This window comes from Strigops habroptila, chromosome 9, assembly GCF_004027225.2.
Source record: "Strigops habroptila isolate Jane chromosome 9, bStrHab1.2.pri, whole genome shotgun sequence".
NCBI lineage: Eukaryota > Metazoa > Chordata > Aves > Psittaciformes > Psittacidae > Strigops > Strigops habroptila.
In genome coordinates, this window is record NC_044285.2 from 22,263,352 (window position 1) to 22,278,974 (window position 15,623).

General features: G+C 45.6%; 1 protein-coding gene across 1 annotated transcript; it reads right to left on the reverse strand.

The window, feature by feature from the left end:
* Nucleotides 1-11,284: 11,284 nt before the first annotated feature.
* Nucleotides 11,285-12,085, reverse strand: LOC115612888 (olfactory receptor 10C1-like). Its single transcript, XM_030497746.1, has one exon. It carries the CDS (start codon nucleotides 12,083-12,085, stop codon nucleotides 11,285-11,287), a length of 801 nt encoding a protein of 266 aa, XP_030353606.1.
* Between the last annotated feature and the right edge of the window lie 3,538 nt (nucleotides 12,086-15,623).

Sequence of the window (15,623 nt, forward strand, 5' to 3'; positions counted from 1 at the left end):
GGTTGGCTGGCGGGGATCGCCCATCAGAAGGTGGAGGCAGGGGACGTGCAGAAGTCTCCCGCGGGTTCTGGCACCGTGAAGTCTCCTCGTGTTTTGTTTTCACTTCAGGGCCTTGGCCTGAACGGCAGAGGTACATACGCTCAGCAGGCTTGTTTAGACGCCTGGGCAATGGCCAACGCACCACACAGTTTTGATTCTATGCAACTGCTCTGCCAGGTAGCGTCTCAGATACCCTGGAGCTCTGCTAATGCGATCAGTCAGGAAGAAGCAGATCTGTGCCCAGACATTCCCAGCAAGGACACTGGGCTTTGTGCGCGTGTGTCCGTGTGTGTGCCATGTGTGCAGTGGTTGTGTACAGTTGTGGAAGTGTTGATACGTATATTCTGTGATGCCTGTGATGACAACACTGTTCAGCAGTCCTTGAGGCTCACCCTCTGCCCAGGGTGTCTGATGCAGACATCAGCACTGCATCAAAGGGGAGGCCAAAGAGCTGAGGTGGTCACGTTCATCAGGAAGGTCCAGCTGTTTCTCTCCTGGATGTGAATGGAGGTGTTCCTAGAGGAAGTCACCTTTGCTTTTCTTCTTCCCACCAGGCATATGAGTTCAGCTGGGAGTATTTATTGTTTACGGAAAAACAAGTCTGTCAAAGGAATGGGCAGATGTTCAAAGAGCCTTGTGATCCCTTGCCTGAGGGTGATCCAAGCCAAAATGGAGTTGGTTTTCTCCTCATGCTCACCCTGGAGGCTAACAGCCTTTGTGGGACGTGGAAAAGGCAGGGAACCGGAGTGCCCAGGTGCTTTTGTTGGGTCACGGTCACACTGAATTAGTTCCCATACTGGGCCCAGAAAAGTGGAAGGCTGCAAGAGCCCGGCAGAGGATGAGCCGAAAAGAGGCTGGCTGGCCGTTGCCCAGGTGTCTAAGCAAGCCTGCAAAGTGTACGAGCCTCTGCAGCTCAGGCCAAGGCTGGAAACAAAACGCGAGGTGACTTCAGGTGCTGAATTCCTCAATGCCTCAAGGGCAGTGTGCGGTGTGGAAGGGCGGTGGTGCCTGCCATGCTCCAGGAATGTGCATGGCCAGCGTGCCACTTAGCGTCTCTGCAAGCAGCTGAGGCGAGATGGACAACAGTATCCTGTGGCCCTAGGGATCCACATGACGCCGGCTGCACCTCAAAGGGCGCATTTCTGTCTTGCCCACGTGATAGGTGGGAGCAAAACCGCTCAGACGAAAGGGGGAAAGCTGTAATCATCCAGCAGAGCTTTGCAAGCAAATACTGCCAGTTAGCAAAATGCTTCATGCATAAGGAACGCTTCAGGTCCCGCAAGGCTTGGAGACAGGGTATAAAAGGCCATGCACATCCACGACGGCCACCCAGTGCCCTTGCTGCCCTCTCCTCAGACACCTAGGTAAGTCTGAACCGCGCCGGGCTCTTCCTGCAGGCACGCTTGTGGCTCTGAACGTCCTCTTCCCCCCGCTTCTGCCTCGTGCTTATGCCCTGCCCTGTGTTTCAGCTCTGCTTCCCTCGTCGAGAGATGTCTTGCTACAGACCCTGCCTCCCTTTAACCTGCGGACCAGCCCCCCTTGCAAACAGCTGCAACGAGCCTTGTGTTCTACGGTGCGCTGACTCCACTGCCGTGATCGAACCCTCCCCGGTGGTGGTGACCCTGCCGGGCCCCATCCTCACCTCTTTCCCGCAGAGCACAGCCGTGGGATCCTCTCTGTCAGCTGCTGTTGGGAGCTCCCTCAGCGCAGGGGGGGTTCCCATCTCCTCCGGGGGCGCCCTTGGATTTGGGAGATTCACAGGCCTTGGCAGCGGTCTGTGTGGGGCCCTGCGTTCGTGCAATCTGTATTGTTAGAGCCAGCGGAGCGCTCATCTTGGAAAGCACCACCAGGAACGGAGAAACGAGATCTGGATCCAGGACCAGGGAGATGCCTGTGGTTCCCAGTGCGTGGGACAACTGCCTCTCCCCCTGAATGGAAGGGAGCCCTGTGTCATCCCTTGACATCGTGCTCTCCTCGCTACAGCCTCGCTACCTCCCTCATTCTCACTCCTGGCCTTCGCAGCTTTTGCCGTTGACCGAGGCAACACACTGCACCCGCCCTTGCTGTATCTGGGAGAGGCTTCTCACTGGCTGCAGCTGCAACGGGGAAAAAGGAGCGCCTTGCAGGCGCTTTACATCCCACTGCAAAGGCCGATGTCCTCTCGCCCTGAAGAGGCCTTGACCTTTCCTGCCTAGCACTCTTCCCCCTCCCCTCAAAACGCACGCTTCCCATTCTCATTAAAGACATGCTGCATCCCAGCCCCAGTCTCCTCGTGTTCCTTTCTCCTGAAATTGCGACTTTCTCCTGGGCAACGCGTCCTGCGGGGCAGGTGATTTTTTGCTACAGGTCGACGCACAGACTCCTCATCAGCCATTACATGCTGCCCGTGCCTCATCCCTGGCCACCTGCAGGCCAGTTGCTTTGTCATGGACTTTTGCGTGGTCTCCCACCATACATCTGTGGCGAGCGGACGAGGATGGAAGTGGCGAGGCCCACTGGGGAATGGTAGAGAGGGTCTTTTGGAAGCATGCTGATGGAGAAGAGGGAGCCTCTTTCTCCCACCACCCACCCTGTGCCCAGCTCTGTGTTCACCGCACGCGGAACCGGTGCAGGCATTGCTGGTCAAGCCAGCAAAGGGACAGCCTGGCCTGGGACGTAGCCGTCTAAGTGCTGCCGCTCTGACCCTCTGAGGAAGGTGATGTGCACTCCCGGGTATCACCGTCAGTGATCTGTCCTAAGAGTTTCGTGCGGGGTACACGCGTGTGTTGAGCTGATAAGCCACTTATGCAATTTTCAGCAAGGTTCTTGGGTTCCTTTTTTCACCTCTTAGCTCTTGAACCTCATTCCTGGTGTACTGTTTGTGGAAGGCCAAGTTCTCAGCATGGACAGCAATGCAGAACAAGTCTGTTTCTCACCAGCTCTAGGCCTTCTGCTGCCAACAGCTCTGTCCAATGAATGAGCACAGGCAGGATGAAGAGAACAAGGACCTCTCCTTCTTAGACTGACTGTACCTCAGCGGGTCTATGCTAGACCCATCCGCCTACCAGGTAGACGGCTAAAACTCTCTGGTGTCCCACACCAACTCTGATCCACTTCCCCGCTTTCACTGCCATGATGAAACTATGCTATTTTCTCTTCCAGATGAATTACAGTTCACACAGGCAGAAGCCCTCATGACAAGTCACCATTCTTCTCTTTTTCTTTATCACTTGTAGCACAGTCAACCACCATCAAAATTCTATCCTAAGAAAACATCTACTGCATGTTACTATGCAGCTTGTCTTGCCATCCCACACTACTCATAATAGAAGTCTTATAGTAATATGTTTTTCCTAGCCACCACTATGTTTACAATCCCACATGGAGCTACTAGAGGTTACATGGTGCAAGTAGTTTGCATTTGCTCTGGTGACCCAGGACATGTGAGTGGAGATGTCCTGAGATAACATTATCTGAGCCATGCCTCAGAAATTGAAGTGTTGCGGGGCATTGGCACATCTCACCTACTCCAGGGAACTGTTGCGGAAAGAATAGCTTCATCTCTCCTCATCTTTCTGTTTTCTCATCCAAGAACAGACAACCTGCTTCCTGCAGCTCTTCTCTGCTTCGTTGACCACATTTTCAACCACACAGAGAGGAAAGCAAGGTTCATACTTGGGAGGCTAAGAAGGGCAAACAACACTGTCACAGCATCACTTACAGGAGTAGAGCCTAGAGGAGTAAGGCTAAGCTTCTGCCACTGGGAAAGCACAGAGCACCTTCCTGGGCAACCATGTCATAACGCTGTAGTCCCTCCTCTGTTCTTGGCAAACCTTCTTCTTGTGGGAGGCAGATTCCTATGCACAAGGACAGGCAGTCTTGGGGAGTTTGCCTGCCCAGAGGCATGAACCTACCAGCACATCTGCCTGCATGATCCAGTTCTCTCCTTCTGTGGGAGTATTGTCACTGCTTTCTGTCATCAGTCTCTAAATTTATGTGGCCAGGAGAACTCTGAACAAGGGAAAGGATGTCCAAGGCTTGTGGCACAGGAAAGTCGTTTGCAATAAAGGTTTGGCAGCTAACTAAACATTTCTGCCCCACCTGACACTTGAAGAGACTCACTACCAGGTGGTCAAATGACTTTTGAGGAAAGTGTTTTCCTCGGATCTGTGGAGAATGCTCTTTTGGTCTCTGACAGAGTCTGATGCTGGCACGAGGTTGCGCCAAGCCCAAAGGCCTCACTATTTGTGTGCTAGAGGAAGGGAGCTCCGGGTGGCTAAAGAGCCTGTGATATTTCCCTGGCCAGGTTGCAGGAGTTGTCAGTAGTGTCCTGTGTTCCATGGGGGATAGTTGAAAAGCAATAGGTACCATTTCTTGACTTTGACACAAACAGGGGTGGGACAATTTTCTTGCCCTGAGTGATTGCACCCAGCTAAGCTCTGCTGTAGACATAGCACTTTTCCCTTATCGCAGCAGCAGAGCAACTGGGGAAGGGAAATTCCCTCTGTTGGGAGCACTTTTGGAACTCCATAATTGAAGGAGAAAACAAGACATGATAAAGTAGAGAAACCCACCTCACCTGATTACACTCCTGTTCCATTCTTGATCCAGAGCAAAAGGCACCAGGGCGCAGAGAAGACTTGGTCTTTCTCTGGAGACTGGGATGTGGGATGGGATCAGGGATGCTTCTATTTCATGTACTTTTGCAACTATCTTGATATGGAAGAGTGCATCCCTGGTAGCCCCTGGTGAGTGTCTCTGCAATGCAGTAGATGAGCATGTTTGGCTGCTATGTGAAAGACTGCTGGATCACATACCTTGGGGATTGTGTCCTCTTGGCAGTGGAGCTGGACGGAGGTGGAGTGCTCTGTATGTATGTCTCATTCTCTCCAATAGACAACTCATTCATGAAAGAGCAGTCCTCATCTCCTTCTTGAGTCTCACAATGGCCCTACTTCTTCCTGCTTTCATTGGCAGAAACACTTTCACTCCATGAGAAAATGGGTTTACATTTCTGTCACTGAAATGGTCTTCATGAATGCTGTCCCACTGCTGAGGCTACACAAGAATGTGAGAAGGTGCTGTGCTATCCCCTTTCTCCTTCTTGTGCTATCCCCAATAAGTGGTTCTTTAACCAAGATCTTGCAGAGCCTGAGAGCCTCTCTTAATGAGATCCATAATGATCCCATGCATTGATTCACTACAAGACTCACCACCCCTACTTTGAGGGACATCCTGCAGTAGCCACACACCCTCACGCACCACAACCCTTTCCTGTGTCCTCCAAGTAAAGTCTCAGTGCCCACGATACCAGAGAATCCAACAGCACTGGCTTTAGAGAGATAGTCCTGTTTTGCAAACAGGCAGGGTATTCAACAAAACAATCACACATTAGTTGTATAACACACAAGCACGTTAAAGTGAACAAGCATGCTAAAGCAAAACAGGTATATACAGATCTATACATAGTAAACAAACACAATAAAGCAAATCAGCTATATATATGTGTGTATATAGCACAGAGGAAAATTAGCAATGCATCAAATCATTACTGCATAGAGATAACTGTGATTGAGAAGAAATACATCACCAATTACCACCTAATTCTCATCATTCAGGCCCACACTTCAGCTGGGAAGCCCCGTTGTAGCAGATGCTGGGAGTCTTAGGTAACTGGAAAAGTTCTTACATGGTGCGTCCACCCATAGGTGAGGCCTCGAATCTGGCTACAAGAGGGTCCTGCTTTTATAGCCTTAGAAACACAACCAGCTTCATGCTAGCTTTGTCACTGTTTACTCATGGGGCTGCGCAGTTTCTCATCATCTCGGTGTTGGCTGCGCTAAGAGCATTGGCCAGGTGCCCCGACGTGCCCAAGCGGGAAGCTCATGGAACAGCTGCACCCTCATGTTTTCCTGCCTCTTTTGGACAAATAACCATAATAAATATAAATATATATACTTTATTGAATATATTTTATCAAAACCATACTCTGTTATGTTTCTCATGGTCACGAGCAGGGATCAAGTTTCAGTTAGGTTTCCACCCATTACAAGTTGGAGCAAGTCCAGAGGAGGGCCACAAGGATGACAAGGGGGCTTGAGCATCTCCTGTATGAGACAGGGTGAAAAACTTGGGGCTGTTCAACCTGGAAAAGAGAAGCTGCATTGAGACCTTAGAGCAGCTTCCAGTATCTGAAGGGGGGCTACAGTTATGCTGGAGAGGAACTCGCCATCAAGGACTGGAGTGATAGGACAAGGGGTGATAGGACAAGGGGTGATGGGTTCAAACTGAAACAGAGGAAGTTCAGGTAGATATAAGGAAGAAATTATTTACTGTGAGGGTGGTGAGGCACTGGCACAGGTTGCCCAGAGAAGTGGTAAATATTCCATCCCTGGCAGTGTTCAAGGCCAGGTTGGACAGAGTGTTGGGCGACATGGTCTAGGGTGAGGCGTCCATACCCATGGCAGGGGGGCTCGAACTGAATGATCTTAAGTTCCTTTCCAGCACAAACCATTCTATAATTCTATGGTTCTATAAGTCCCCAGCATTTCTTGGTGGGATGGCAAGTTTTGGCTGCTCTCACATCGTTGAGAGGAAAACTGAGTTCCCTTTGGCTATAATTGTGATGCTGCCCTGGGAAGAGGTACTACCCTGCTTAGACCTAGGCATCACAGCCCTGCCCCAGGTATCAGAGCCTTCATTTGGTGGTGTTTCAGACTGTTAGGCTGAAGATCCTGCTTTGAAGGCTCAGCAAAAGCAGCATGTCACACCTATGCCTTCATTGTGGGCCTAGCCAGAGCAAACCTCAGCATGTTCTGTGCAGGGAAAAAGCGCTCAGGATTCAGCCTTCTCAGATCTCAGCTTAAGTTTCTTTTCCATCAAGAGAAAATGCCAGATTCTGAGCAGGCAGGCTGGCTGGCCAGCCCTTTAGAGCCCAAGGCATGTATGACTTGGATCCTCAGCCAACCTCGGTTTTCAAATCACTTATATCAGCATTTAACCCCCGTGCAGTGTTAGCAAGGAAAGCCCTGGGGCTCAAGCATCTGCAGCATCAGCCCAAGTTAGGTCGAGAGCTGATGTTCCCTATTTTTTTGTTAAGGTTCTTATTCACAATAGAGAAGAGAAAAATGCTCTGAAAGCTTTGTACTAGTACATCAATCCCACTTCACTTCTTGTTCTGGAGAAGGAACTGAGTCCAGAAAAAGGCCAGCATACATGCCTTTCCCTCTGGCTTCCTCTTTAAGTTGATGCAGACAGCAAGATGGACTCAATTTTCCAGACTGAGCACTGTGTTTTTTCACAGTTGCTTAGCATTTGTGCTATTATTGACAAACAATGTGCTATATTATTGACAACTATCAATATCTCAGCTGGGTCACTATGGCATAGGGGATGCCTATTTTCTCCTTTACTTCAGCATGTGCACAAAAAGTGTGTGAACATAAATATAAAATATATGAATATAAATATATATAACAAATATAAATATATGAATATAAATATAAAATATGAATATAAAAAGTGTCTATATTCAGGAAATAGTACCTGACTTGTTACCACGTGTGTTTCGCTTCCATCTGAGTTTTGAGAAGTCCATTCTGGGTAAACTGACCTTCTGGGCAATCAGTGGAGTATGTGACTCTCATTGAATTTCCCTTGGGTACTGAAGGCCAAATTCATTCCTTATCATGGTATACAATCTCCAGCTACCTGTCTTCCCCTAAAGGCCTGCAATACTGCAGCATTTACTGCAGGGACACTGCAGGACATTTATTTATGTGCAGAGACACCTGCCACTAGAGCAGATTGCTCCAAGCCCCATCCAACCTGGCCTTGAACACTGCCAGGGATGGAGCAGTCACATCTTCTCTGGGCACCCTGTGCCAGTGCCTCACCACCCTCATAGAGAAAATTTTTTTCCTAATGTCTAATTGAAATCTACCTTCTAAACGTGAAAATCCAGTGTTCAAGTCCTGGTTCAGGAGACAGCTTGGCTATGTGATACATTTGCTTTAGGAAATTGACTTTAGGAAAACATGGCAACACCAAACACCATGCAGTGATGGTAGGATAACTTTGAAAAATGTATCTCCACAGACAGGACTAAGCTCAGAGGAGTAAGGGCTAGCATTCACTGGTTTTGTTGCACTGGGAACCACCTGGAAAAGATAACAGAAGGCAATCCCAGATGATATGCCCTGGAAAGAACTTTGCTTCTGCGTTCCCTGGACTACTTGCAAAGTCTCTGTTCCTGTGATCTTCAGGCACACAACAGTATCATACCCTCAGCTGGAAGGAGCCTTGCTTATGTTCTACCCTCTTGGGAAGGTGTTTGTACGCTTGTTTTTGGTGGCTGCCAGGTACTACCCAGACTCTGAAAGTGAGACGCTACATCTAAAGGTGGACTTAGCAGCTGTGGACAGCACAAAAAAGCTAGCCAGAGCTGTACCTGTGTGAACTTGGCAGATGATGCCTGAAGCAGGAAACATCTTCCTACCACTTCTCCTTCCACCCTACCAAACCTAACCAAATCTAACCTAACCTAACCCAACCCAACTAAAACGACTATGGGAAATTTCTAGAGATTCTCTTTCATTGTGATGTTCTGCTCATTTTCCAAATAAATCTGGCTGAACTCCTTAGCCCTGGGGAGTGTGCAAAGTTGACATTCCTTCCAGAAATGGTACCTGCCTTGCACCTACTTGCATGTTTGATTTTCCAGTTGAATGCTCAAAAACCCTTCCTGTGCTGAAACTGTAAATACACGTGAGAGCACAATGCTTTTGGCCATCCAGGGAGGTCTTTTCTTTCCCTTTGGGAGCATCCTGTGGCTTGACTTTGGGAACTGCTGACCATGGGCTGTGCCAGGGACACCTGCCTGCAGGCAAGAGAGATATAGAGGCATATACATGTTCATATGTACTCAGAAGTGCATTTGCATACATGTATGTCTCTACACAAATCCTCACTGAACAAAACACATGTGAAAAGATTTAGATTCTCTGAAAATAATGTTTTACCTTCAAAAGAGAAAACTGAAATTATTTAATGAAAATTTACAAGTTGACATATTGTTTTTTCATTTTTATACATTATGTATGGCATATATGTAAAGACCAAAATGTAGATTGAAGCAGTATAATGTTTTGAAGAAGTTTTATAATTTTAATAATGATGAAAGATAGTCTGCATAAGTGCCTTTTATCTTAAAAATCTGAAATACTTCTCAAATAGTTACAGTAAAAGCATAGAGAGGAGGAACTATGGAATTATCAGCAAATACAGAAAGTCAGCAAAAAAAGTTTTTCTTTCTCACACTTTTCACTGGGAGTATTTGAGAAAGTTATTTGGAAAAACAGAATTTAGACAATTAAAACTGCTTTAAACAATCAAGATTACTAGTATAAGGCATAAAAGAATACAGAAAATGTAAATAAGACAATTCAGATACATGTCTTTAGAATAGTTTATGACTTCTGAAACAACTGAGGTGACATCTGTAATGAAAATTATTAGCTGTATGAAACAGAAAGAAAATATTTTCTTTCCTCCTTCCATTTCTTTCTCCGTTAAACAGCCCTTAAAATGTTACACAAACATAACGCATGGTAGCTATCTCAGTATAAATTTTTGTGGAGATCAATGACCTCTATGGTTATGTCACACAGCACTCAATGTTTTTTTAAAAAGAACTGTGTTGATAGAGGAACTCTCACCAGAAAGTGAAATCTGTGAGATGGAGTCTGATGGTATGAAATGTTGTCTTGCAACATTAGAGGATGGGCTGAAGGTGGGTTTAGTCTCCCTATCAGATGGGTGGAGTTCATTTCATCTGCATGTAAGTCCCTACAATTCGGGGCAGGATTTGTTACTTTTCCCAAACACATTTATACAGGTGTCTCCAAGTAAGTTAGGTGTCCATGCTCCCATTGGTGCCAAAGGAGATTTAGAGCTTGATCCATTTAATTGAACATACATGCTTAGTGCTATTTGAGATGCCCAGGCACATCCAGGACTTCCTCATGCATCTACCAGAGATGACAGAAATATCTATGTTAGCCCATTGATGATACTATGGCATATCTATGACCTCCTAAATAATAATTGGGAGTTCAGCTCCAAAACCATATGGCATTTCAAATGACACTAGTTGTCTGTAGGAGACTAGACAGACAGTGAGTCACTAGAGTCCAGTGACTGATTCCTTTGCTTATAGATACATGCATTGGGTCACATCTATCACTCAATAGACTCCACTGCCCATGGCGCATGTACCTAGTAACAGGTGTCTATGCAATTGGAGATGTTCCCTGGCATCCTGCCCACTCCTGAGCCACTACTACAGAAAGCAACATCTTCTCTATGTCCTGTGTCATATCCCCAAGACCATGTGGATGGCTGAAATGTTCCAGGGGATTTCAGGTGGCAGTAGGTGCCTCTGAACACACACAACTGAATTGAGCCAGTCAGATTAACTTGTCTCATAGAATCATAGAGTGGTTTGTGTTGGAAGGGACCTTAAATATCATCTAGTTCCAAACCCCTGCTGTGGGCAGGAACATCTTTCGCTAGATCAGTTTGCTTAAAGCCCCATCCAACCTGACTTTGAACACTTTCAAAGATGGGGCATCCACAACTTCTCTGGGCAACTTCTTTCAGTGTCTCACCACTCTCATCATAAAACATTTCTTCCTGTAAGTGCATATCACCTGCTTATACCCAATTTTTCGTGCATCAGTATGCTCAAGTCCTTTTCTGCAGGGCTGCTTTCAATCAATTTGTCCACTAGTCCGTACTAATAGGTGCAGAACCTTGCTGAACTTCATGAGGTTCACATGGGTCTACTTCTCAAGCCTGTCATTGCTCCTCTGCAGAGACATCTGTGGAGTATTTCTTATGCCTAAAGGTATGTGCCTGCCTGGGAGCATATGAGATTTCCTATTGTATCCAAGATCTTCATGCGGTAACTGTAACTTCATGGAGATCCACATGTTCTATAATGGCAGTTGAAGGCTATGGACTTCAAATGCCACCAGATACATTAGACATCTACATTTTTTGAACTCAGGTGAGCTGAATGCCTTTCTATCCTAAAGTCCTGTCACTGATCTTTCCTACATCCCTCTAGCAATGTTCTGGTGCTTTTTCTGAGGTGAGATATTTGTGGATAGTCATTCAGCTGAGGAGAATTGAGCTAGGAGTTGGGGTCAAATAGTTTCATTCTCATTTTAAAGAATGCTCCTTTCACCTCCCTATTCCTAAGGCTCTAGATAACAGGGTTCAATATAGGGGTCACCGCAGAATAGAACAGAGAGAGCACCTTGTCCACGTCCAGGGAATAGCTGGATTTGGGACGTATATAGATGAACACAGCCATCTCATAGAATAATATCACTACAGTGAGATGTGAGAAGCAAGTGGAGAATGCTTTATACCTTTTTTTGGCAGATCCAGTTTTTAGGACAGAGGAAATGATGAGGCCATAGGACACCAAAATGAGCAGAAAAGGCATCAGGATGACAAAGGCAGCAGCCAGAATGATCTGTAGCTCATTCCTGTAAGTGTCCCCACAAAGAAGCATGAGCCCTGGCTGGATCTCACAGAAGAAATGGTTAATCACATCGGACGCACAGAAGGGCAAAGAGAAGATAAATGTAGTGTGTCCAAAGGCCACAAGGTTGCCACATATGCATGAAGAAGCAGCCAGCTGCATGCATACCTTCTTATTCATAATATCCGTGTAATGCAGAGGGTTGCATATGGCTTGGTAGCAGCCATATGCCATAGCAGCTAAGAGGCAGCACTCAGTCGCCCCAAATAACAGAAAGAAATACATCTGTGCAGCACAACCTGCAAAAGTGATGGATGTATCAGTTGAGAGAAGACTGACCAGCACTCTGGGCAGAGTGACAGAAATGCAGATCTCCAGAAATGACAGGTTCCTGAGGAAGAAGTACATAGGGGTGTGGAGGACAGGGTCCATGTTAATTATAACAAGAATCATTAGATTTCCCAGCACTGTAAAGATGTAAATACATAAAAATAGGATGAAGAAGATGACTTTCATTTCTGGATGATGAGAAAACCCCAGGATAACAAACACAATTGAAGAAGTTTTATTTCTGGTGGTCCCTTCTTCAGAGGGTTTCATCTTGGAACAATAAAGAGACAGTGACAACAGTGACGGTGAAAGACTATGGTACATTTCTTAAGTCAAACCAAATAGCAACCTGTTGTTAGCAGTAGGTTACATGAAATTCATAGAGACAATTCCAGTCCTAAAGCAAGACATCTACTGCTCTTTGAGAAGACTGATGGTGTGCACCCTGACAATCCTCTGCCATGCAGGGAAGACAGGGTGCGCTCCTGTGTATCTTGTGTGGATATGCTGGATAGCCCGTGATGTGTAAATCTATAGAGCTGTGCTTAGGCTTCTCAAACACTTATTAGATGTCTGTGTTTCAGATGCCAAAATCTTATATGACTTGATAAACAATGAGGACATATCCCACGAACTTGTCTATCAGCCCAAAAGTCTGGTTTTCCACCTCCCACCTATTTGATAGTAACCTTATATGATGTCTGTGTCAAGTGCACGTTAGGTTAGAACAAAAGTTGACCTCTGAAGGATTTTAGTTTAAATTAATAGATTCATTCTACTCTCAGTCTCCTTGCATTTGATTTTGGACATATACAATAGTTAGAAATCTTAAAATGAAAGAGATTACCTGCCATGGTGCACTCTCTTTTGAAAGCTTAGGAAACATTGGATGACAAGTTCAGATCTCTATGTATGCAACGACATTTGGGCACTCATACATATGTCCTTTGCTGGTTTTGTATACCTCAGTTATCCAAGTCAATCGTACAGGGTTTGCAGATCTTCATTAGGATTGAGAGAAGCCTCACTTTATTCGTCTGGAAGTCTGCCAAGAACCTCATGGATGTGTACAATGAAACTGAGTAACTGTGTTTAGACACCTCCTAACTCCTAGGCACAGAATTCAGGGTAAACCAATACCAGTCATGACCAGATAAAATGTCTCAAGAAAGATGCTGAAACCTCTCATATTACTTCATCATGATCATGTCTACAAGCTTTAGGATAGTCTGTCCTCAGTAGAGGAAAGACAAGCTTCATATCAGATTCCTGAGTTAAAAAACAAAAAAGAAAAGGCCCAAAGGAAGTGTAGTTTGCCTCAACTGATATACACAGAGGCAAATTAAGGAGAAAATCAGTCTCCAGTAGCAGAATTGGGCACTTCCAGAGGGCAAATTTGCCTTGTTCTGAGGTAAAAGCCTAAAACAGACCTGAGAAGTTGCCCATTAGAAGAATGTATTTCTCACAATCAACTGTTACAGAGGTCTCAATAGTCAGTTCAGATTCAGACGTCTATCAGTGACTAAAATTATCCCTTCCTCATTCTCATCACCTCTTTTTGACCCCTCTGCCTTTACTTTACAAACTTTGTTCCAGGCCTTATGTTCTACCCTTTGGCACACCTCTGTCTGCCTCTACTCCCTCTGCTTCTTTTCAAGTGAGCACTCCTTCACTTGTAAGTTATCTTTCTAATTAAAAAATGGGTTGCTGTTAGTATGCATTTTGAAAAGAATCTTTGCATCCTGCATTCATATGTTTCATGTTTTTACAACTGACAAGCATTAGAGGCAGGTAAGCGCTCTCTCTAATTCACGTCAGTTGTAAATTGTATTTATAACTTCTCTCAAAATTCTGCCTTGAGAATGCAGACTGCCAACTCTAAAACATCCTATCAAATTTTAACATGTAGGATGTTTTCTGCTTCCCAAACTGAATACTAAAACATTTTCCATACTTAAAAAAAATCACCACAAATGTCAACTGCCCCCCCCAACCAGAAAAAGCACTTTATACATAGCCTATCACAAGTTATCAGGCATGGCTGCGATTTCTTACAGTGAATTAGATTAAACTGACCATAATATTTTCTGAAGGGAACATGTAACTCCGAGGAAAAAAAACAAACCAACAAACAACTTTGACATTAACTTCAGCTCATAGTCACTGATTCTGAATTGTAAACTAGTGTACTACACCTTTAATAGGAATATGGTGATATTCGAGCTCCGGAAACAACAGAAACTGATAAGACTCAGTTGAACTCAGCTTGTTTGGGATAACTCAATGACTATGGGAGCAATTCCAGTCAATCCAAGATATTTTTTACCTACCTCTACAGTCCTCCTCTTGTTTCTGTCTTTCATCTGCTAAATCAGGATGGAACTGAAGGATTTGGTATATCTTCAGCAGCCCCAGAGACATGGTCCTTGTTGCATTGCAGGTGTTCTCTAAGATGAGCTCATAGAGAAGGCACATAGTCAACACCTGAGCTCTGCAGTGACCTCTCCTGAGACCTGCATGATCAAGCTGAAATAGGAGATAAACTGAGACTCACAATCTCAAAACACAACTTGTCTCTCCCTCCTTTGGCTATTGAAAGCATGGATCTCCAGGTACAACAAACCTCTGAACCCCAGGACACTGGGGCAGTGAAATTTGTTAATTAGAAGAATTTCTCTGTCAAACTGCCAAATCTCATAGCACTTTTAGGTTGGAAGATCCTGCGGGAGATAAGAGCAAAGAAGGACATTTGAGGAGCAAGGCCCCTCATACATAGTTTTGACTTACAGTTTGCCAGGGAAGTGTAAATCTTTCAGTATGACCTGGAACAATCCACAGCTCCATCCTCTGAATGAAGGAAAGAGAGACTTAGAAATCATGTGGTTGATTCCTCTGTGTCCAGAGAAATCATAGTTTGATTTTTTTTTAGTCCAACTGCATAGGCTTAAGGCTCTCTGTTCACTCTGGGCCAACACTTGAATTCTGCTGCCTAATAAAGGGATCCTGGTTCCTAGCTCCTCATTATCACCTTCTGAGGCTGAGAAGATGGCAGGTGTTTTGAGATAAGAGAAGAAGCAAAGACATAATGCCAGTATGTCCTTCTGCATCCTACCCATCTCTGGGCAGAAACCTGTTCATCAGAAGGCCACAGGCGTACAGGAAGACCTCTTTTATAACCCACTTTTATAACTAGGGGGTGCTAACTGTATGGGATGCTGACCTGAGGGGCTATAAACAGTAGAGGCCAATAAATTTGGTGGCTGTGAACCCTAGAAGCATTACACACAGCTGTCACAAATCCAAGGGACCAACAAACTTAGTGGGAGCTAACCTTTCAGGGATGCTAATTCTGATGGCCAATAACTCCAGGGGTAATCCTAGGGCCTGCTAACCCTACAGCCCATGACCATAGGGACCCATAACATTTTTGAGGTCTATAACCCAGGGGCTGCTAACTAGAGGGAGCCATAAACCTAAGGTCGCATAGCCCTTAGGGGTGCTAACACTAAGGGCACTAAACCTCAGAGTCAAGAACCCTAGGGACACGTAAGCACAGAGGGCCATAACTCTAAGGCTTGCTACCCTGTGGGTCAATAAGTTTATGGGGACCATAAGCCTAGGGGCCCATAACACCAAGGGCATTTACCGAAGGGTGAAGGATAACCTAAGAGGACCATAACCACAGTGGCATCTAACCCTAGGGGGTTAGCATCAATAACCCTAG

Bases quoted from the DNA above. Each gene is read 5' to 3' on its own strand.
- LOC115612888 (XM_030497746.1), bottom strand. From the start codon at position 12,085: ATGAAAGTCATCTTCTTCATCCTATTTTTATGTATTTACATCTTTACA.